Here is a 23513-nt window from a genome sequence, read left to right on the forward strand (position 1 = left end):
TGATCAAGGGTGTTGTTAAGGAGTTTGAGCTTATTTCTACAAATAGGCTTTAAGCTAGTGGCATGACCAGTATTGTGTTTTAGAGACATAACTCTGGAGCCACCATTGGAAGCATGTTAGGCCAGAGTCAGAGAGCCCAGAGAGCAAGTCAGGGGATAATTGTACCATATATCAGGCAATGGATAATGGATTTAGAAGGAAAATGGGGCTACAATGGAGGAGGCTATTATGAAAGTTGTTTAGAGGCAGAATCAAAGGAACCTGGTCACTGACTAGATGTGGGAGTGTAAGGAATAGAATATATGAAGGTCTGCCTGGGAACATTTGGGGATGTAAACTCTCACAGTGGCTGGGATACGTGCTTGGCCTTGGAAGGATTGGCTACCCTCCCAAGGACCAAGAAAATATTTACAGGATGTGGAGCCTGGCCTTCGCCTTGGTACAGGTGGGCTGAGCTCTGATACATCTAATCTCGTACCAAGGACTGGCCCCGGCTCCTAGCCAGATCCGAGACCAGTTCCTTGTGTTGTTAACACGTATGCTTATTGCTCCTTGCTGCTGTTGTTAGTGAAGTCCTCAAAACCCCAGAAGGCGGAGGAGCAACAGCAACAGTTGTTCCCCGGCCGCCTGGGCTGCTGTAAGGTGTTTCGCTCGTGCTGATAAAGGGCCGGTGCTGTTTCTGCGCATGATGTTTTGCCCGTGTTGATTTTTTACCGGTGCTGTTTCTGCGCATGATGTTTTGCCCGTGTTGATTTTTTACCGGTGCTGTTTCTGCGCATGATGTTTTGCCCGTGCTGGTAACTTTACTCGATTTGGATTTTGCCCTGCTGATGAAAGGCTGTTGCTGTTTCTACGACTCTAATTGACCGGGCCCTGGTGGTATGATGAATTGCCTCCTTGCTTGTTAGTGGTATGATCATATATTCCTCTAATCTCTGTCTTGTCTTACTTACTTTCACTTTGTAATAAAACTCTTTTAATCCCTTCATCACGGCTTGTGGTGGTGTGTCTTGCGTATCGGGCCTTGAAAATAAGTCTGTGCACAGCAATCGATAATACTTATCGATACAGGGAGTTAGGAGAAGATGGAGTCAAGATTCCGTGGCTGAGCATGCGTGGCTCGTTTGTTATATCTGGGAGTAGAAGATGAGTATGCTTGGGTTAGGAGAGAAAAAGAGGATGAGTCAGTGTTGGACATGGTGTAATAGAGGCAACTGTACAATGTCCGGGTAGTCGTTTCCAGAGCTGCTTGGAAAGATGGCTCTGGAATGCTGAGGAGACATCTGTGTTGGAGGTACAGATTTGGGAGTCACTTGCTCATAAGGAAAATTGTAATCATGGGATTGGATATGAAGACAATATATGGTATAAAGATTGCCAAGGTCAGAGTTCTGGGAAGCATCAGAATTGCTGAGGACCATGTCTTAAAAGTTATTTGATGGCATCCTTGAAAAGAGAGGGGTGTGGGTGGTGGGAGAAGTTAGGAAGATTCTAGAACTGCGTCTGTGCCCTGTGATGTGTGGGGCCGAGGGCTATAAGGGACGTGTCCTCAGGGGAGAGCCAGGTCTCTGAAGGGCAGGAAGAGGAGGCCCAAGGTGAAACAGTGACAGAGAGAGAAGTTTTCCCAGAAATGAGGACTCCAGGGGGAATAGGGGGAAATCGTGGCAGGGAAGATAGCAATCAGAAGAGTTGGAGGTGGAGAGAGGTGACCGTGAGTTGCGTGACCAAGGGCACCATACACAGTGGATGAGGGAGGGGCAGGAGACATTTCAAACTGGCTTCTCTTCTGTCAGCTGTTTTCCATCACCAGTCTGCTCAGGAGGCTGCCTGTTGCTACAGGTGGTGGTCAGCCCTGCACATCTTCGGGGTTGGCTTTGGGATCCTGAAGTGCTGTGTGCAATAACTACTGTGTACATTGTGTCTACATATTTGGCTTTCACTGACCTGAGGACAGATGTGGAAACAGTCAGCCTGGCCAGCCGAAGGAAGCAGAAAGCCTTACAAATCCAAACCTTTCTGTTTTAACTGGAGCATCCAGACCTAGCTTCACTCCTCCAATCCCTTCCAGTCCAAAGGAAAATGGGCCATCTCTGGCCTCTCCTTTTGGAGCAGGGCATCATGACTGCATTCCCCATGTCCAATTGGCTGGTTTAGACCACAACACATTCCATGCCTGGCCACTCCTGAGGCCTCCTTCCAGACGCCATGCAGGTGTCTTGATGGGTGTCTAGTGTCTCTTGGACTTTTCACAACAGCCCATATAGTAGGTTTTATGTTAGTCTTATTTGCAACCAAAAATAAATAAATAAATAAATAAATAAGCTCAAGATCACACAAATACTATGTGGAAGAAGTAGAATTTATTTTATTAAACTTTTGTTATGAAAAATTGCAAACAAACAGAAACATTCCAAGAATAACATATCTGATACCTTCTGTACCCTTTGATAGCTCTATGAGACTCGAGCGTTAAGCCATCTCAGTATCTGATTTTTTCAAGAAACTATTAACGTCATAATTGAAGCTCTCTGTGTCTCTCTTCTTGATGTTTTCTCCCTCCTTCTCTCTTTAGAGGTAATCACTATTTGAAGTTGGTGTTTATTACTACCATACACGTATTTATACTTTTATTATATATACCATATTAAAAGATAATCCATAGTATAATTTTGCATGCTTTCAAGTGTTGCATAAATGGTATCAAACTGTATTTTTTAAATTTCATTTGAGTGTATTTAAGATATCCATTGGAGGTTGCAGACAATGTTAATTTCAGCTGGCATGGAACTATCAGCCTTAGTCAACTCTGACATGAGGAGATCATAGGCTCTGAAAGTTAAGGATTATCTCACAATCCCCTTCCAGTTCTGATAACTCAGAGCTCTAACTCCTTAGCTTCTAATTTGGAGGTTTAGGTCAATTTCCTGACTTCTTTGGTTAATATCATATGCTTTATTATTGGAAGTTGGTCTTTGTCAAGTCTTTCTTGCCAAACCAATGAAACATGAATGATATTTTCCACAGGGAAGTGTTGTGGTGAAAAGTGGGGGGAAGGTGGCTCAACCAAGAAGTCAGAGGACATGGGAGTGTCAGAAGCTTCTCGACAATGTTTACAACATCCAGGCTCTTTATACTCCTATTTTTTTCAATGAGTGTCTCCATTTGCACAGAGAATTCTCCTGGTATTGAATCCAACAGGAAGTGGAAGGTTTGAGCTTTATTGAAGGTTACTTCCTAAGTTTTGCCTGATATTTTCCATGAATCGAAGATAAAAAAATTATGACTATTTCATCAATGATGAGCTCTTCAGTTCCAGAACAAATTTCTTCCGTTCTAGGACAGTAATGTATAATGTTTTCTGCAGAATTCCAGAATATTTGGAATTTTCTACAATGATGGAAGTGTTTTAGATCTATGTGCAGAGCTGTACCTATTAGCCATCAGCCATATGTGGCTCTTGGTCACTTGAAATGTGGCTAGTGTAACTAAGAACTGAATTTTAAATTGTATTTAATTTTTAATAATTTAAATCAGAATAGCCTCACAGGGTTAATGACTGATGTACTGGATAGCATAGTTCTAGAGGATTTATATCAATATGTGTTGAGAGTTTCAACAAGTCTTAATAAATCAAACGAGTTCCTGTTAAATTGCAGCTAATTTATTTGCTCTTCCTTTTCCTCAATCTGAAGTTAATATAAGATACTGGATGGGTTGGAACCTATTGTGTAGGTGTTGTTTCTCCAGGAGCTTCTGTTCCTCTGTTCTCCGTAGCAGTCAGCATATCCTTGTGGTTTTGTTGGTGTTGACGAGCATTACTGCTGCATCTGCCTGCATCTCCTGTTGTCCCTTGCCTCACGATTCACTCAGTCTACAGCATCGTTCCCCACTTCCATCGATTTAAAGAATTCTGAATTATTTAAATTCAGGTGGTCCTTAGCCTCCATCTATTCCAGCACAGCCTCACTCTGGGAGATGGGCAAGAGTGGACACCAGGGCCTGTTCAGGTCTTGATTTCAATCCTGGTTCTCGACTCTGTTCTAATCATCTTTATTTCTTTAACTTTTTATTTTGAAATCGTTTTAGACTTACGGAAATGTTCCAAATAGTGCAATGGTACAAAGATTCCTGCAATATATTCTTCACCCAGATCCCCATAGGTTCATGTGGTTAACATCTTACTGCTTTGCTTTATTCTCTCCTCCCCTTCTCTGTATCTATTTTTGCAACTACATCTGTATATGCTTGTATTTATGTCTCTATGTCTCTCTTTATATATATGCATATATATATATATCCCCTCAAATGGAAACATTCTCTTATATAACTACAGTGCAACTAAAAATACAGGTTAACTAAAATTATAGTTAACCTGATGGTACTGGCATAAAAATAGATACATAGATCAATGGAACAGAATAGAGAGTCCAGACGTAAATCCATGCCTATATGCCCATCTAATCTACGACAATGGAAGCAAGAATGTACGATGGGGTAAAGATAGTCTGTTCAATAAGTGGTGTTGGGAAACCTGGACGGACACATGCAAGAAAATGAAGCTGGACCACCTCCTTACACCATATACAAAAACAAATTCAAAATGGCTTAAAGACTTAAATGTAAGATCTGAAACCATAAAATATCTAGAAGAAAATATAGGAAGAAACTTCATGGACATTACCCGGAGTAAGATTTTCACTGATATATCCCCTCGCGCGAGCGAAGTAAGAGAAAAAATAAACATGTGGGATTACATCAAACTAAAAAGTTTTTTCACAGCAAAGGAAACCATCAATAAAACAAAAAGGGATCCTACTCTATGGGAAAAGATATTTGCCAATGATATATCTGATAAGGGATTAATATCACAAATCTATAAAAAACTTACTCAACTCAACTCCAAAAAAACAAACAACCCAATTAAAAAATGGGCAGAGGACTTGGGGAGACATTTCTCTAAAAAGGACATACAGAAGGCAAGAAGACATATGAAGAAATGCTCAACCTCACTAACCATCAGAGAAATGCAAATAAAAACCACAATGAGATACCACCTCACTCCAGTCAAAATGGCTATTATCAATAAATCAACAAACAACAAATGCTGGCGCGGATGTGGAGAAAAGGGAACGCTAGTGCACTGTTGGTGGGACTGCAGATTAGTGCAGCCACTATGGAAAACAGTATGGAGGTATCTCAGGAATCTGAAAATGGAACTACCCTATGATCCAGTAATTCCACTCCTAGGCATCTACCCGGAGAAATCCAAAACTCCAATTCAAAAATCTGTATGCACTCCTATGTTTATTGCAGCACTTTACACAATAGCCAAGATATGGAAACAACCAAAATGCCCATCGGTAGATGACTGGATTAAGAAGCTGTGGTACATTTATACAATGGAGTATTACGCAGCCATAAAGAAGAAAGAAATCTTATCATTTGCAGCAACATGGATGGATCTAGAGAACATTATGTTAAGTGAAATAAGTCAGAAAGAGAAAGACAAGTACCATATGATCTCACTTATATATGGAATCTAAAGAAAAGACTATGTGAATGAACTAATCAGAGTCAGTTTTGGGGACGCAGAGAAAAAACCGAGAGTGGTTAGATGGGTGTGTGGGAGGGGGTTGGGGATAAGGGGAAAGGTGAAGGGATTTGGAAGCAGCTGGTAACCACAAGATGGCCTCAGGGTTTTTCTTTTGAAAATTAATTTGGGGAAGGTATTCTATAATGTTGTAAAGATTTTGTTGGGTATCCGATGGACATGCGTCCTATTTGGGAGACCACCTCAGGGATACTGTGGATACCTGATCATGGCATTGTACACCAGAAGCTAAACATTAATGAATGCCAACTATAATTTTATATATATAATGTGATGGTTCAGTGTGAGGTCGGAGGGATAGTGGATGGGGGGAGGGGGGTTCACAGTATGAGGGATATAAATGATGAACGTCTAAGTATTACCTTGTTTTGTACACCTGAAACTAATAAATAAATTAATTAATAAAAAAAAAAAAAAAAAAAAGAAAATCACTTCACCTTTTGCATTATAACAGGTTTATCATATTTCCCCTGACATACTTCCAAAATGTACTTTCTTTAAAGTAAAACAATCTGTGGCAAATGATATTACAGTTGACCCCAAAATGGGCTTATGGTTTATATTTAATAAAACGTAAGAACAAATGAAAAAAAAAAAATTATAGTTAACCTGAATTACAAAACTATTATTTAATCTATAGACCTCATTCAAATTTTTCCAGTTTTCCTAATAATGTCCTTTATAGCAATTAGCACAATAAAAATCTCCTGATCCGGTATCCCAGGATCACAGGCTGCATTTATTTTTCTTGTCTCATTAGTCACCTTTAATCTATAACAGTTCTATAGTTTTTCTGTCTTTCCATGTTTTGAACATTTCTGAAGAGCATAGGTCAGCAATTTTATAGAAAATTTCTCAATTGTGTTTGTCTGATGTTTCCTCATTATTAGATTTAGCTCATACACTTTTGGCAAAAACATCATGGAAGTGATGTTGTGTTCTTCTCGGTGCCTTATACACAGAAGCACAAGATTTCAATTTTTCATGTGTGATTATTTGCTGAAGGTGGTATCTGCTAAATTTCTCCATTATGAAGTCACTATATATTTTTTTTCTTGAATTAATACATATCTTTAGTGAGATATAATATTTTGAGACTTTGTAAATGTCCTGTTTCTCATCATCCTTTGGCCCATTGGTTTCAATATCTACTTATCATTATTGCTTGATATAATCATTACTATCATGGTTGCCAAATGGAGATTATTTAATTATGTCATTCTTTCTGTAGTTGGTATTTATTTATGAACATTCTATTGTAAGGAAGATTTTTTTCTTTTTAAATCTATTTCTATTTCTATTATCATCTATGTATCTATCATCTATCATCATCTATCATTTATATCTATCTATCTATCTATCTATCTATCTATCTATCTATCTATCTATCTATCTATCTATCTCAGTATGGAGTCATGGATTCTTATTTCTTTCCATGGATTATAGTCTATCACTCTCACTATTTATGATGAAGCTAAATTCTACCAGGTGTGGCAGTGGGAATCCCTTCATTCTGGCTCCTTTGTTCTTTGACATCTTTCCATATTTTTCTGAGCAATTTCTTACCTTCTGATATAACTAAATATTTCAGTCTCAACTTGTATTTTTTGTGTCTCAACCCTGGAATCAGTCATTTATTCAAGGACCAGCTTTCATTTTGATGATCTCATGTTGGTAGAGTGAATAGGAGACAAAACCCAGGTAAGGAGGTGGGACTCCTAAAAGGCAACATAGTCAATGCGTGAATGAACTAGAAAAATACTCTGCCTTACAGATAGAAATAGCAAGGAAGCTTGCTGTCAATATTTGGTTAAGGGAGAACATTTTCTCTTGAGAAGTCTCAACAATAAGCTGGCCTTTCTTCAAGTTTGTACCCACATTTACATTACCTTCATGATTCTAAGTAACTTTAGGTCAGAATTTATCTTAAAATAGTCTGTGTTGCTAATGATTTCAGATATTTGGAAGAAGCAAACATAAATCCTCTTTGGAGAAATGCAGTTACAACACAAACTTCAAAGTCTGCCATGAATAAAGTTCTGAGGAATGTGAGCGCAGAGTCAAAATCAAAAAGCATTTAAGGAGACAGGGCACTATGAGCAAGAGACATCAGGAACAACAAACCACAGAATCTGGCAGCAAAGATTTTAGATATGGGAGTTTATGAATACAAAATATAAGTTAAGCATGTTTAATATATTAAAACAAAGAAAAGTGGTGATGAAAAATTTAAGGTATAGTGATTATGAAAAGTAAACAGGCACATTTGAAGACAACCAGATAGAATTTTTTTAAATAAAAGACATATATAAAAATTGAAATAAAGACCCTCAAAGGATGGTTTAAAGAGATATTGGTGATAAATCCATAGACAGGAAACTAGATCTGAAGAAATTATCCAGAATGCATAACAGAGAGGATAAGAGCTAGAAAATAAAGAAAGACAGGTTAAGAGGCATAGAGGATTGGGTGAAAAGGTCTAACATATGTCTAATTAGAGTTCTAGAAGGTAAGGAGAGAAAATGGAGGAGAACAATTTTTGAAGCAATAATGACTGAAAAAATTTCAGAATGGATGAAACATACATGCATACTTCAGATTCAGGAAGCCCAGTGAATTTATAGCAATAAAAAAATTTTCATTAGACAGATAGTAGTGCTACTGAGAAAGACTATAGGGAGAAGCTGATATTCCCAGCAGCTAGGGTGGGTATGTCATTTGTCAGCCTTGAAGAGAGGATGTGGGCAGAGTATTATACTACCCACTACAAATTTTCATAATATTAAGTAAAGAAACACAAGATAGAAAACTGTATTTGTAGTATGACTTCAATATTTTAAAATGGGCATATAGAAACAAAAATTACTGAAAGGAAATAAACTAAAACGTTTGAGATTTTATCTTGTTGGAATAATGGATAACTTTCATTTTCCTTCTGAACTGTATCTTATTAACACACCGACATACAAAAACCTTTAAGAGTAGTTTATGGAAAACATAAAACTACCCCACTGATTCCTCTCTATGAGTTGTTCAAACCAGTCAGAAAGTGTCTCTCAATAGGTGATGAATAAACAAGCTGTAGTACATCCATACAATGGAATATTACTCAGCAATAAAAAGTAAATGATCAAGCAACAAAAAGATATGGAAGAACCTTAAATGCATATTGCTAAGTGAAAGACGCCAGTCTGAAAAGGGTACACACTGTATGATTCCAGCTTTATTGTATTCCGGAAAAGGCAAGATTCTGGAGAAAGTAAAAGTAGTAAAGATAGCCGACGTTGGACCGGCCCGGTGGCTTTGGCGGTTAGAACTCCATGCTCCTAACTCTGAAGGCTGCCGGTTCGATTCCCACATGGGCCAGTGGGCTCTCAACCACAAGGTTGCCAGGTTCGATTTCCTGCAAGGGATGGTGGGCAGAGCCCCTTGCAACTAATGATTGATCAGGCACCTTGAGCTGAGCTGCCACTGAGCTCCCGGATGGCTCAGTTGGTTGGAGTGCGTCCTCTCAACCACAAGGTTGCCGGTTGGACTCCTGCAAGGGATGGTGGGCTGCACCCGCTACTACTAGAAACGGCAACTGGACCTGGAGCTGAGCTGTGTCCTCCACAACTAAGACTGAAAGGACAACAACTTGGAAAAAATCCTGGAAAAATACACACTGTTCCCCAATAAAGTCCTGTTCCCTTCCCCAATAAAATCTTTAAAAAAAAAAAAAAAAAAGATAGTGGAGGTTTCCAGCGGAGGTTTCCAGAGGCTTAAGGAGAGAGAGGCAGAGGAATGAAGAAGTGAAGCATGGGGGCAGGGTTAGGGTGGTGGAACTATTCTGCATGATACTGTCTGAAACATGGTAGATACATATGCATTTGTCAAAACTTATAGAACGATGTAACAGAGTGAACTCTAATGTAAACTGTGGACTTTAGGGTTGATTTATCAATTGTAGCAAATGTGCCACGCTAATGCAAGATATTAATAATAAGGAAAACTGTGCAGGAAAGAGGATATATGGGAATTCTCTGCACTACCTGCTCAATTTTTCCATAAGCCTAAAACTGTTCTTAAAAAAAAAAGTCTATTAATTAAAAAAAAAGTAAAAAGTGAGCATCCGTTTCTGTAATCTACTAGAGGCAACAGCATGAGCAGTGACAGACTGAATTTAACAGACGACACGTTCACATTCAGCAAACTGAGGTAAGGAAACCTCCGTATCACAGATTGAACAAAGCTCTTTCAGGCAGTTGTGAAATATCAGAACATAAATCTACAAATGAACAGCTGCTTTGTTTATGGATGCCTTAATGCGTATCACAACAGCTTGACTTCTGATTCTGGATTCTTGTTGTTTCTTCAATGAACCATGATACAACTGCTGAGTCTTGCCCTATGCATTCTTAGAATGGCAGGGAATCTGGTTCTGTGACAGGACGTTTGATAAACAAACAGGCAAATTGGAGCTGATTCTTCTTGTGACTGCCAGTGCTGGCGCCTTTTTCTCCTTCTGGCACCTACCCGAAGTTCCTGGCATCTATTCTTTCTTATTTTTCCTCCCGGGCCAACTGCAAAAAGGACTTGACCTCAGCTGACATAGAATGTGGAAGAACGTGTATGCATTGAGAAGTAACTGAGTCAGCTAACAAAGAATACATTTTCGCAGGACTTCATTCAGTGCCACCCAGTGAGAGTCCACACTTGGAATATTTGCTCAAAGGCAGTGGGGAAATGAAAACTTGTTTATTACCTCTGGTTCCTGAAAGGAAACACTGTCTCAGACAGAGCTTCCACTTCTATTGTTGATTTGCTTAAACATGTGGATGTGTTGGGATTCTTCCTTTATGTTTGTTCACTCAGCTAACATTGATGAACCTCTACTATGTGACAGGGACCATATGTACAGAATTATTACTGGAGACACTACACTAATATATGTCCTACTATGGTACCAGAGTGTGTGTGTGTGTGGGGGGGGGTGAGAGGAACCTTTTTCTTTTCTACTTTTTATTTTCTATCTAATTTTTGCCTTGATTATAGAGACAACTCTTTCCTGCCCTTCCATTCTTCTCTCAACCCTTTTCTTGCTTTCCCCTGGGAGTTGAGACCTAGTCGATTGGCGAGGTTATAAGAACTGACCATCCATAGGTCAGTGCTACCAGTGGACACAGTTACTATTAATCAGAAGCAAAGAAACTTCATTGCATTCTCTTTAATTCACCTGGAGTCTATTTTTATATAGTGGAGACAGAAATTTCACCTTATTTTTTTCCCAGTTAGATAGCCCTTTATTAAAGAATTAGTTCTTGGAAATGCCACCATTGTTATAAATTAAACCTCCATATATTTATAGGTCTAGTTCTGAAAATTGTTCTGTTGTGTTACCATATACTGGTTATACTTGTTCCTTTTCTCTTCTAATTAAAATTTAGAATGAGTATTTGAAATTACGGAAAAATCTCGCTAGGGTTTTTTTTTATTGGCATTGATTTGAATTTGTAGACCATGTATTTATGAGAGAACTGATGATCTTTTCAGTAATAAGTCCCATTCAGGAATGTAGTATAGCTCTCTATTTATTAAGGATAGTTTATGAAAGTTTTATAGTTGTCTTCCTATAAGTTTTGTACATATTTTGTTAGGTTTATTTCATATATATATGTAATTTCTAATATATATATTATGTATTTACAGGCACACTACATTTTATTGTATTTCATTTCATTGTATTTCACAAATGTTGCATTTTTTACAAATTGAAAACAAAACCTTCCATCAGCAAAAAGATTGCGACTCACTTTATTGTGATGCTCGCTTTATTGCAGTGGTCTGGAACTGAACCTGCCAGATCTCTGAGGTCTGCTGGTATACAAAATTTACATATAATTTAAAAACATAAATGTGTACAATTATTTTTTGCTATTATGAATAGACAGTTTTCTAACTGGTGATGGTCATTGATGGTGTTGATCATGTATCTGACTTGCTTACTGGCCTCTTAGTTCTAATAATTTTTAAGTTGATTCTCGTGAAATTTTTAGGTAGTGAATTATACTGTGTGCAAATATGGACAACTTTTTTCTTCCTGATATAGTTACTTTTTTATTTTGTTTGTGCTATTGTCCTGTCTAGGACCAAAAGTGAATAATACTGGTTGGTGATGATTATAATTCTTTCTTGATTTTATTTTAAAGGAACTACACCTAATATTGTAACTTTAAGAATAATGTTTGTGTAGTTTTTTGATGGATAGCTTTTATCAGGTTAAGAAAGCTTGTTTTTTTCTATTCCTAACTTACAAAGGAAATTAAAATGTAAAAACATCAATTACCAGTTACTATTAATTAGAAGCAAGAAAACTATATCTAGGATATAGTGCTAGATAGGATCTCTTCTTTTTACTAATAGTTCAAGATTAAATAAAGATAATGATCTTTAAGGATCTCCTAAAAGCAAATATTGAAAAAAAATAAAAATGCTGATCTAAACATCAAAATCCTGTGAGAACCAACACTCTCAGCAAGTAACATGTGTAGTGGCCAGGTCCTGGTGAGAGTGAGCATTTGTTTTGGGAGCTTTGATAGGGCAGATGGAAATGTCTGACAAAGGCTGGCTGTGCAATCCAATTTGCCTGCAGTTCTGCAGGTCCTATTCCTCACAGCAGTGATTGCGTCATTGGAGCAGGTACAGATGTGAACGAGTCTGAAAGTCTGCTCAGCCTCATTGAAGCACAGGAAGCAAAACCACCGAAACTGTACGTGTTGCATAGGCATCGAGAGTGTGTCTGTTTAGCACCAAGAGATGCTCATTACACCCAGTTCTGCAGAGAGTGTAGAAGGCAGTTGAATGTGGCATTAGGAAGCAGTGTTTGTAGCAAATACATGACTGAAGCAGGAAAGAAACTTTTTCTTCTTGGAGAAATGACTGGGACTCAACAAATGATTGCTCCCAACAAGACAAAAATTCTGAGATGTCCCAAATTAAATTACAGCAGGCCAGAGTGTGGAAGGAAGAGACAAGAGAGGTTAATCCGTGAACAACTGCGGGTCAAAACCAACAAAACTGCTTACATGTCTGAATGTATGTTGAAACTTGGAATAAACTTCCAGGTGGCTATTTCTGCAATTATCTAGAGAGAATAACTGAGTAGCTGACCACCAGACGTCACCATATCTCATTTTCATGAACTTTCTGGACAGTTGCCCACAACCAATCCAAAAGAGAAAACACTTTTTCCTTACAGACTCTGCTGCACCTATCCCAGAACTAGCTCTGTTTCACCTTCCCCCACCCCCTTTAATTATAGCCAATGTAAATTCTTTCAAAGCAATTTACATCTTTCTTCCCCAGACTAAATATATAAAAGAGCCTGTCAGCTCCAGGACAGTGACATGGTTTGGGGGTCTACCAGCTTTGCCATCACTGGGAACAAGAGGAATCGAATAGGATGTGTCTGGCGGTTCCCTTGGCTCGACACCACCAGCTGTCAGTACTGTTCTCAGTGAAGACTCAGTGAACTGTATGCCCAATAGTACAGTTATTGGCACTGGAAGTTAAATGGTCCCTTGGTTCCTTCTGCACCCTAGCGACTACATTATCATGCCTGATATCTTTTGCCAGCAAGACTACGTAGCTGACCTAACCTCCCAAGTCCTAGTTTACCTGCACCGTACCTGGATTGCCAGAATATATGCAGCCTGGTTTGCTACATCTTCCTTTATCGTCCCTTTTGCCTAGAATTGCTCTTCTCACCTTCCGGTGTGAAGACTTCCCATTGTCTTCCTTTTCACCCTTAGGAGACTGCCTTTTGAACCCCCTTTCCCCGCCCCCTCCCCGGCCACCTCTGCCGGGACAGAAGCTGCCTCCCAGTCACCTGGAATTCACTCCAGTTGTGAAGCCCATTCCTGCAATTTCAGATGAATGCACATGCTTCTGTATCACTACATACAGGCACTGCTCTTTCAATTCGCGTGCGACATATATCTATCTCTACCAGACCTTGGTTGGAAATGTTGATTATCATTAATTTTAAGCCAGCCTCTTACAGAACCTATAGAACTTACAGAACTTACAGAATCTATAGAACCTATAGAACCTATGTAAATAATTCTAACAGTAAAACTAAACGAAAAGACATGTGCTCTCTATCCTGCCAAGCTGGGGTGGGGCTCAAAGGGAAGGGAATGTCAAAGTTTCATACTTTAAAAAAAAAAGTGAAGATAGAGGGATGTAAATCTTCCATGGCCTCTTCTTGTGGTGAACAGTTTTGAAAGGGGCCAGTGATGGGAGGCGGACAATTCTCTTGTCTGACGACTTCTCCTTCAGAAGAAAACTAAATGTTTTCTGGACCTTAGCATTCATACCCAACATTTCTTGTACTTCTAAAACGTTTTGCAAGAATGCAAACCATTTCACTGCACAAAAGAAAATGTCTTTTATAAGTATCCAGGTTAATGTTTACAAGAAACTCCCAGCTAAAGACGCCAACTAAAGAACTGAGTGTGCACACTTAATAGAACATCTTATAACAGAGTTTTGCTTTGAGCTCTCTAGTGACTCAGGCCTTTTGTTAACTGCTGCTCTTGCTTTATAAGTACATTGTGAAATGATATTTAAAACTTAGTAAAGGCGATGTTGCACAATTTTAACTCTCAAAATTAACATTGTCCCAATTTAAGTAGAGCAGGAAGAATTTATATAACTAAGTGACCATTTGGATGCTGAGTAAAAAGGAAAGGAATGAAAGATTATACCTAGTGGAATTATAAGGCTTCTACATTGTTTAGGGTTGATAACTTGGCATTGAGGGTGTGGAGGTCCAAGACAATGCAGTGCAACCGTCATCAGAATAAGATCCATCTGTTTTGCATACGCCTCCTCTGTAGTCTTCTACCAAATGTTTGATAGCTGGATGCAACATTGACCTTGTTTACAATGTACGTAGATGGATGAAGTGTTATAATGATTGTTATGTACCGAAGTGAGACTCCAGAGAAACACATACTTATCTGAAGACTGAAAATTGGATTTAGTGAGAACAACTGTGATTCTCTCACTCAAGTTTACAGTCACCACGTGATCAATGATCTCATCCCTGTTGCTAATGATTCCTTTCTTTATTCAATTTAATATATTGGAGCACTACTCAGTGTAGTTGAAGTGATTTCATAAGAAAGTTGGTTGGTAATGCAAGCAATATGCAGGATTTAAAAATTCTTTATACCATATAGTAATTTTTTTTCCACTTCTAGTACTTTCCTGATTTTATTTGTTACACTTAAATTAAATGCAGCTGGAATTAATTTTGGTGTAAGAAGTGAGGTCAAGCGCCAACTTTTTTTCCTTCCAAATTGCTAGTTATCTCAAAACGATCCAACAATTAAGAATGTAATCTTAAAAACGTCTGTGTGCTCAAAATGCTATGCAAATTGAATACTAATGAAATCTTGGAAAGAAATGGTGGCATGATTTTCTGTTTGCAGATGGTTTTATTCCAATTAAGATAAATTCAATGTTTAATGAGGACTTGTAAAGAAACAAATTCAGGAACTAGTAAGAGACACTCTTTTACCTACAGAAAATGTAAATGCAGGAGCTGAATTGAAGCTGCCAGGAATAATAAAGTCATTTGTATCAGAAATGTAGAAATAATAATCATATTTTGAAGTGTATGTGGATAGAAGGGTATTTAATGCAGCACTGTCTAGGACACTGCCCAGTTTCTTGAGCAGCTGAAAATCTCCAGAATCCTTGCTTTGTGAGTCAAATCCATCATCGCCCCAGTTCTGTTACAGGCAGCTAGACACAATCCTAAATGATACACTTCTTCCATGTGATTTTCTGTCTTTACTTTTCATTTTATTTTTATTTAGCATGGGTTACTTTTTAAATTTTAGAATTGTTACTAGAAATAAAAAGATATTTTGAATGAAAGAAGAAATAAGAGTCATTAAGACAGTAAAGAGGTTAGTGGAGGACACAAAATAATTTGAGAAAATATAATTTCATTTGTAGAATGATAGCCATTGTACCATGACCAGGATGTGAAGCACTTGAACAATCTATGCTTTATTTTTTATAACAAAGAGACACAACCAGTAAAAGAGTTGATTTTAGGAATTTATTATTTTTTTTAAAAGAAGCAACTTCCAGGTTTCGTCATTGTACAGGTGTAGCCTGGTCTCCTATAGCACGGTACAGCGATAACTGGTTTTTTATAACAATGACTCAGACGCTCTGGAGATCTATAACTGTCTTCTGAATTATCACAGAAAGAAGAAAGAATTAGAAGAGTTTAATGTTAAGTGTATTTAAAAAAATCATATTCTAATTCTTTTAAATCGGTTATCCAAGTGATAATATAGTGAGCTCAGATAACTAGAAAAGGCAATTGACAAGAACACCCCATTCCCATCTGGTGTGCATTAACAGGGGTTTTACTGCGTATATCTTTATATAGTTTGCAAACTAATTCAACCCATTTTACACAGCATTAATTATTTTTATTGAGTTGACACTGAGCTGAAACTGTTGCTCATTATCTCATAATTATTATTTTTTCTAATTCTTTGATGGTTGTCCCTCATCTGACACAGCGTTTGGACTTTAGTGTACATGAGACTTCGAGATTATCTCTGCCCATATTTACAGTAAGGTCACCCATGACCAGATATCCAAGACTGTTAATCAATTTGTCCACTAGCTCTGCTCTTGACCTTGGTAAAAGAGAGACCTTGTGTCTCACGGGTGTATGTGCCAAGCTCCAGGCCTGAAACTGTTTGAGAGCTGGTCGTCAATAGTGGGGACCCCTCAACGTTCTTATTAATGCTGTGCAAACAAGGGTTTCGTCATCTCAGTAACTATTTGTACATTATAAAAGCAATAGTCATGGGAAAAACCAACAAGCACAGCTTGGTAGAATAACCTGCCATGAAATATCACTGGCTTTATAATAATTTACTACAACTGTTCTTTTTATTCACACTGGATAGGAAATGCTTCCATCTAACACATGGAATACGAATATATACAACAAAAAAATTGGGTTTTATTATAAGAAAACTTCACAAGGACAATAACATGGGAGTTGAAAAAGTAATTTTGTGCAGTTTCCTAATCACAATCATACGTCTGCTGCCTTTTACAGGGAATGATACAAGTACTGATAGATTTTATAAGCCAGTTAAAGAAATTTCCTGCCTGTAATAGCCTATTATTAAAATATTGCCTTGTTCATGCAGTATAGATGTTTTTCCTTCTCAACTGTAATTTTGAATGACTAGGAATGACATGATGAGTCAGTTTGAAGGACAAATCCTGCTAATCCTCTTCAAAATCATCCTATATTTGCAGTTCCCTATTTCATCAAAAAGTTCACCGAAACGACATTTTGGAAACTGCACAGGGCTTCTGATTGATGTGCTGTTGAGATCGGGAATGTTGCATTCTCACTCGATGCCCACCATCTTTTTGCACAACAACGTCAGCATCGTGGCTTGAACTTTCTTTTGGCCGCAGTGCGTCATGCGGCAGTGGTGTGTGTGTGGGGGACCGTTTTGTACTGCCAGCAGTCAAAACAGTTGCCATGGGCTCAACGTCTCTACACTGTGAGCCTGGGGAACCCATTCTTTTATGGAATGGTGTTTTGGAGTCCAGCAATGCCACTTTAGGTGGCCAAGACATTCTGGCCTCCACTTCATGAGGGAACTATACTAAAGAAGAAGCCTAGTGTTCTAAAAATAGACAATATGGGCCAGGTTAGTGGATGGGAGAGGAAGGTTGTTTTCATAGGTCCTGGAAACTACCTCTGATTTTAGTTCTATGAGAAGGCTTGGGATTCTCTGGGAGAAGGGCTGGGTCTGAGGTGTACTTACGGAAGTGTCCTTCTGGCATTGGCATTGCAGATTTAGTGCCTGTGATCTAGGTAGACACTCTGTCTAGATCTGTTTTCGCCTGACTATACATTTTACGCCCAAGGGTTTCCCCGTTCCCTCACACATTCTGTTTTTGTTTTCTAAATCTCTATCTCATCAGAGAGGGCTCATCTCTGTCTCAATTCTGACTGATGAGTGGTAGATCTGTGGAGTTGTGATTTGAGGATTGTGAAGAAATCATTGGGCTCCATGGGAAATAGTGCTGCAATTGATTAATAATGCCTGCCATGGCTATAAGAATTGGTGTTAACAGAATGCATGCCAGGTCCTTATGTCTCTGTTCTAAGTAAGATGAAAGAATGAGGCTGGCTTGGTGAATTTTTGAAGGATCTTTGGAGACCATAGCCCAAAGCATTAAATTTATGTTTATTTTATATGTTGGTTTGTTCCTCAAAAGATTTAAGGGGTTTGGGAGAGAAATTTTAAAACCTGTGGAAAGCTAGAGTGGGGGAGATAATTTTGAACAGGCTGATGCAGGAGGCCCACAACAATGGCCCTGTTTTCACCCCTGGGTGATGAGGCCCAATGTTTAGAAAGTGCTTATAGGGCTTACTGATAACCACAGATTCAGAAAGACTTGGGGGACTGTAGTAGGTTCTAGGCATGGTGGGAATTTCAGGCAGAGCATTTTTGGTGTATTTCCCTGGGTTAACAGCTGATAATAATTTGTGAGTATGTTGGAAAGCCATGGAGAAATATATTGGTGCCTACATGCATGGCTTTTTTTTGGATAAATCAAAGAACCTGGGGAGTTTCCTTATTATGTCAGGACCATTGTCTCTCAGCTCTACCTAGAAGTCTCTGGTGCACAACTTTACCAAACAAGAAAAATAAAATTGGTGAAATTGTGTGGTAGGTGCTAGTGGTGCCATTTTGGAAGATCAACTCACGTTTGTCTCTGGAAAATGGGACCAATCACTTCTTCATAGCTCAAGTGATTTTTAAACCAAAGCCCAATCTTGACATGTAACATGAATCATTAACAGGTTGCTCTTCTACAATGTATTGTCTGTTGATTTAGGAGATTCAGGCCAAATCCAGCCACCCCAAGCTGCTGATGGCCTGTGGGTTTTAGAAACTGTCTGATGATGAAGTCAGTACTCCCCTTGTCAACGCACACCCCTGATTCCACTTACACAGCAACATGGCAACATACCTTTTTCCATCAGTAAACACCTGCTTCCTCTTCCTCACTTAGAAACCAGGAGAATTTGGAAAATAAAAAAATGTGGCATAATTTTACTCCTCTGCAAATCCCAGGAAGACATGCTTTTGGATATCTGTCTGATGTTAAGTTCCTTGCCACAATGAGTACCCCAAGCTTTCCCCAAAGTTGTAGGCAAAGGGTTTCCACCTTCCTGGGTGGTGCACAGGGGTCAGGATTCCTTGGTTCCTAGACCAAGGGTCCAGGGAAGTGATGGAAATGGAATGGAGGAGGGAAGGCAGCATTTAGAAACTCAGCAATGCTATTTCTTATCCGACTCTGCGTTTCACCCTCAAAGAAATGATTTCTTATTGGTCTCCATGAGACATGTTCCCATTTAGAGCACTTCAGCAGTTTCACTGTCTCTGGAACCTTCTAGAGGTGCTGGCTGGCTGGCTATAGTTGTGACTGTAGTTGCCTCATCGTTTGTTTTCAGGCATTTCAGAATTTCAGTTTCTTTCTGCTGATCACAATCGTTGGTGTATTGGCATTACAAACCATTTTTTAACGTGTGTGAACATCAGTGGGCTTTATCACCACTCATTTCCAAAGCAGAAGCCTCCTTTAACTGGAAAGACTTGTTCTAACACCACAGAGGAGCCTCCTCCCTAAAGTTTCTGAGAGAGCCCAGAGCATGAACTTTGGAGTCTAGACAGAAGGCCGGGGAGGAGGCCGGGAAGGGGGCGGGGCCCTGTTGGGAGGTGGAGCTTGAGGGGGTGGGGGAAGGGTGGAAGGTGGGGATGGAATTGGAGGAGTGGGAGCACTGGGGGGTGGGGGCGGGCAATGAGGGGCAGGGGGTGGGGGAGTGTAGATGGGGGCAGGAGGTGGCGAGGTGGTGTGGTAGGCGTTGTTGAGGGGGTACTTGGCAGGCTGGTTGTTCTTGACTCTGGTGAAGTTGATACAGCGCCCCTGGAAGAGAATCAGAGAGAAAGAAATGTCAGCGGAAGCTTGCTATGACCTTACAACGGGGCAGGTGGGTAGTGGGGTGGGCGGCCTGAAAGAAATCCGTAGAAAGCAGACACGAAGTCTATGACTATGTTCTACTGCCACGCAATAGAACTTGACAACAAAAAGCACCCTGTTTCCTTTTCCTGGGCTTCCTCTGTTACAAGAGTGTTGAAAGTTCATTTTTGCTGTAGTCACTCTCTCAAGGGGGAGGAAGAGAAGGGGTCTCACGGTAACTGGATGCACGGCGTCAAGCCGAGTACAGAGGTCATCAGATGTAGTCTCCTCAACAGCCTTGCCAGCCCGGTATTATTATCAGTGGTCTATTTCATAGATGAGGAAACCCACGTTCAGAAAAGTTAAATCACTTTCCCAAGGCTACACAACTAGGAGGAGGTGGGATTGGTGAAAGGTAAGGAATAATGACCCAAAGGACAATTACCTGGAGGATATAGAAGTATGTGATTTGAGACTTGGCTTAGGATGAGAGTCACAGCAGGGACACAGTGCCTACTTGTGGAGGATGGGGGGCTGAGCAAACCTTTCCTCCTGCCCGCACATCTCCACTTATCCTTCCAGTCGTCAGGAAGCCCCTGGTCCTCTGCACGTCTTTCCCTGATGACTCTAGCCTCCACTTAACCTCGGCTTTCCTCTCTAAGTTCTTCTGTAGCGACGATCTATGCCACACACCGAAACCCGCATACTACAATTGTTTGATCTGTAAATGCCTGTTCTCCCAGACCAGATGAGAAACTTCTGGAAGGGAGCAGCCATGTTTTGTACTTTCCTGTCCACTATTGGTTTAGGAATTACAATGCCATATTTAGATGACAGAACCCCATTTTCTCTGAGTTTGCATTTCCTGAGATTAAACTAGAGCCTACCCTTGTTAGGTTCTGGTGGGGGGTCCACTAACTGAAGAAATAAGTTACCATCTTCTCAGTGCATTGCCCAGAGCTCCCAGATTGAGTTCAAGCTTTCGTGCCGTGAGTTGATTTTGTAACCCAGTACTGTAAATTCCTAGTGTCCAAGCAGCCCTCTTTACAGTTTTATAAATCTAAGCCTTGATTACAGTTTATTTATGATTCTGGATAAAGCTCAAGATGTTAAAGCCCTAATGATTACCATCTGTGAAAAATTCCTGTCATGGACAACTCAGAGTTGGGATTTACTGTACTATACATTCTGCCCTTTGTTCCTAGACATGCTAAGTCAGACCAAGAGAATGGGGAGATTCATTTCCTTTAAAGACAAAGGAAAATTCCAGTTCTGGGGAAGGAGTTGTTAGAGCCTGGGTTTAGTCCTTGTGTGGCTTCAGATTTCCTTTGGGGCTGGCCATCCACCGCTCTCTCCGTCCCTCTAGGGGTCACTGGTGCTGGGCTGGAGCACGAGAGGAGGCCCATAAACCCAGAGGCTGGGGGTGGGAGTCAGGTGGGGAGAAAGACCTCCCTAGTCAACCCTTCCAGCTGCTTCCTGGCTTCTTGGCTATAGTTGCAGGGGGCCGGGGTTGGCTGGTGTGGAAAGAGGCAAGGACCCCCCTCCCCCCCCACTTCCTACAGTCAGTAACATCCCAGGGCTACACCTATGGTCTCCTGCTTCAGAGACCTGGGCAATGGTTCATTATAGACCCTAGTACATTAGTGCTGACACAACAGCCAGAAGGGAGGGGGCAAGCTCACCACCTGTGCAGGGCCTCAGCCGTGTGACACCCACTGTGTGACATGGGGTAGGGTAATAATACCACCTGCCACTGACAGTCATTATGAGGATTAACCTAATAGGTGCTGGGGAAGGCCTTGGAACAGTGCCTGGCACGTGGTGTTTGGAAAATGAAGTTGAGTCTAGATAGGGAAACTCGCTCAGACACAATAATGACCTTGTCTACTGTAGAAAGGTGAGCTGGAGGTAGTATCAGGTTTTCTGCCTCCTAGGTTAGTGCCTTCTACGTGAGCTGCAGGCTGGAGCCTCTACATGCCACACCTGGCTTCTATAATAAAACTGGTGTACAGGGAAACATGTAGTTTTGGACATGTCACCAGAGCAGCACTCAGAGCCCGCCCTCTTATGTACCTTCCTCTATCTTCCCATTGCTAATGTAACTCCTGTAACTTATAGGACCTCCCGCAGTGTTTTGCACACCCAGTTGACTGACCATGCATTTATACATATTTATCGTCCTGAAAAAGGTACAGACTCCACATAAACAAATCCTTGGGGTCAGTTACAGTAAGACGCAATTAGGGCTTCAGGGTGGGGTGTGGCTACAAATTAAGTTCTTAAAACCTGGAGCTGGAGGAGCCAACACAAACACTGTAACACTTAGACCATATAATTGGCCTAAAGATCAGTTTACACGACATCATTTTTTGCTTGTGAGAGGATAATAGAAAGGCCAGATGTTCTCAGTGACATGTATGCCAGCAAATCTGCACCAGTGTTTGCTTAAAATGTTGCTAGGACAATTGGAGAGCTCAGTTCCTACACTGGTCTTTGTAACCCAGTTTAATTCTTTGCAGTATTGTTTTTGGGTGGTTTAATTCAGATCCAAGGTTTGGCTTTGACCTCAGTTTACCTCAGCTTGCTCATTTACGAAGAATGAATGCCAGTGATTTTCACACATTAGCAACAAAATGCTCTTGGTAAATTCTAAGAAGAAAATGCAAAGGTATCTCTTGCTAAGTGGTAGCTTGGCAGGGTGCTGGAGGGGCTCCTCCGAGGCTGGAAAATGCCATTTTGTTTTGACTGAATCGAAGGACTTTGGGGGGATTATTGGAAATGTTCTGGCAGATCATCTTTTTCTTTTATTATCAAAACCCTATGAGCTAAGTATTATTATCTTCTTTGTACAGAAAGGAAAATGAGGGCTTAGATTTATTTAAATAACGTGCCCAAGATTATATAGCTGGTAAATGGTCGAAGTGGGATTAAAAGCAGCTCTGCTTGCGCTAGGCACGATTCCTCTTTTCACTGTATTATCCTGAAGGCAGACCAAAAGTACCAATAATTTCTTGAAGCACTTGTAGATGGTGTCACGCATTGTGGCACTTGGTCACAATCCATCAGCTCTTGACCTAGCTGTCAAGAGATCTTTCCAGAACATGAATCCGGTCAATTCACTGCCCAGCTCAGAATCTTTCAATGGCTCCCCATGATCTTTAGAATAAAATCCAAATGCCTCCAATGACATATTGCAGCCCTTTGTGATCTGCTGTTGGTTTCTATCTTTCAATCAATTTCTTGCTTTTTTATTGCAGAATGTGCAGGCTGGCCCATCCTAAGCCCTCCACAAGTATTTGTTTGATGAAAACATATACTATGCCACTTGGAACTCTTCTCAGTATCAGCGTTGCTCCCCAACTGGTGGGTGAGTGTCTCTGAGGCAACATCTGGCTTCTTCTTGAGCTCTTTAATGCAGCACTAGGTTTAAGATTAAGCTGGTGCTCCACAGATACTGCTGTTATCCCCAGAGATTTCTGAGGTGGAGCGAGCCTTTGTTGAAAGGTCAGATTTCCCCCTCAAGTTCTCAGAGGATCAAAGGTCTGTGAACTCTTGGCTGTGAGTTTAGGTCTCTTTGGTCATGCCCTCATGGCCCCTTAGAATACCTTCTAGGATCTTGGGTGAGGGGTGGCCAGAATCCTATTTGTTCCCCTTGATTTCCATACTAGAAATGTTAACATGTTACCTTTAAAAATACCTTTTGGGGGGTTATTTTTGATTGATTTATCAAAGGAAATTGTCCCTCAACAAAATCCTTTATGTAAATTGGAGGTGATACATTCCAAAACAATCATGGTAGAGTTGGGATGACAGATCTTGTTGACTAGGT

The 23513-nt window shown here is 40.1% G+C and overlaps 1 protein-coding gene across 2 annotated transcripts in view; it reads right to left on the reverse strand.

Annotated features, from left to right (window-relative positions):
* Window positions 1-15712: 15712 nt before the first annotated feature.
* ANTXR1 (ANTXR cell adhesion molecule 1) overlaps window positions 15713-23513 on the reverse strand; it is a 220520-nt gene continuing 212719 nt past the window's right edge. The window contains exons 18-19 of one of the 2 annotated variants that reach the window (XR_013994581.1): window positions 18695-19651; window positions 15713-15862 (exon numbers count right to left, since the gene is read on the reverse strand). Coding sequence is in view for 1 of the 2 variants with exons in the window: in XM_081068017.1 (XP_080924143.1) it covers window positions 19391-19651 (261 nt within the window). In the remaining variant the exon portion in view is untranslated. Of the gene's footprint in view, window positions 19652-23513 lie in introns of both variants that reach the window. The other variant, XM_081068017.1, reaches the window with a different exon arrangement.

This window comes from Rhinolophus hipposideros (genome assembly GCF_964194185.1).
Source record: "Rhinolophus hipposideros genome assembly, chromosome: 12".
Taxonomy (NCBI): Eukaryota; Metazoa; Chordata; class Mammalia; order Chiroptera; family Rhinolophidae; genus Rhinolophus; species Rhinolophus hipposideros.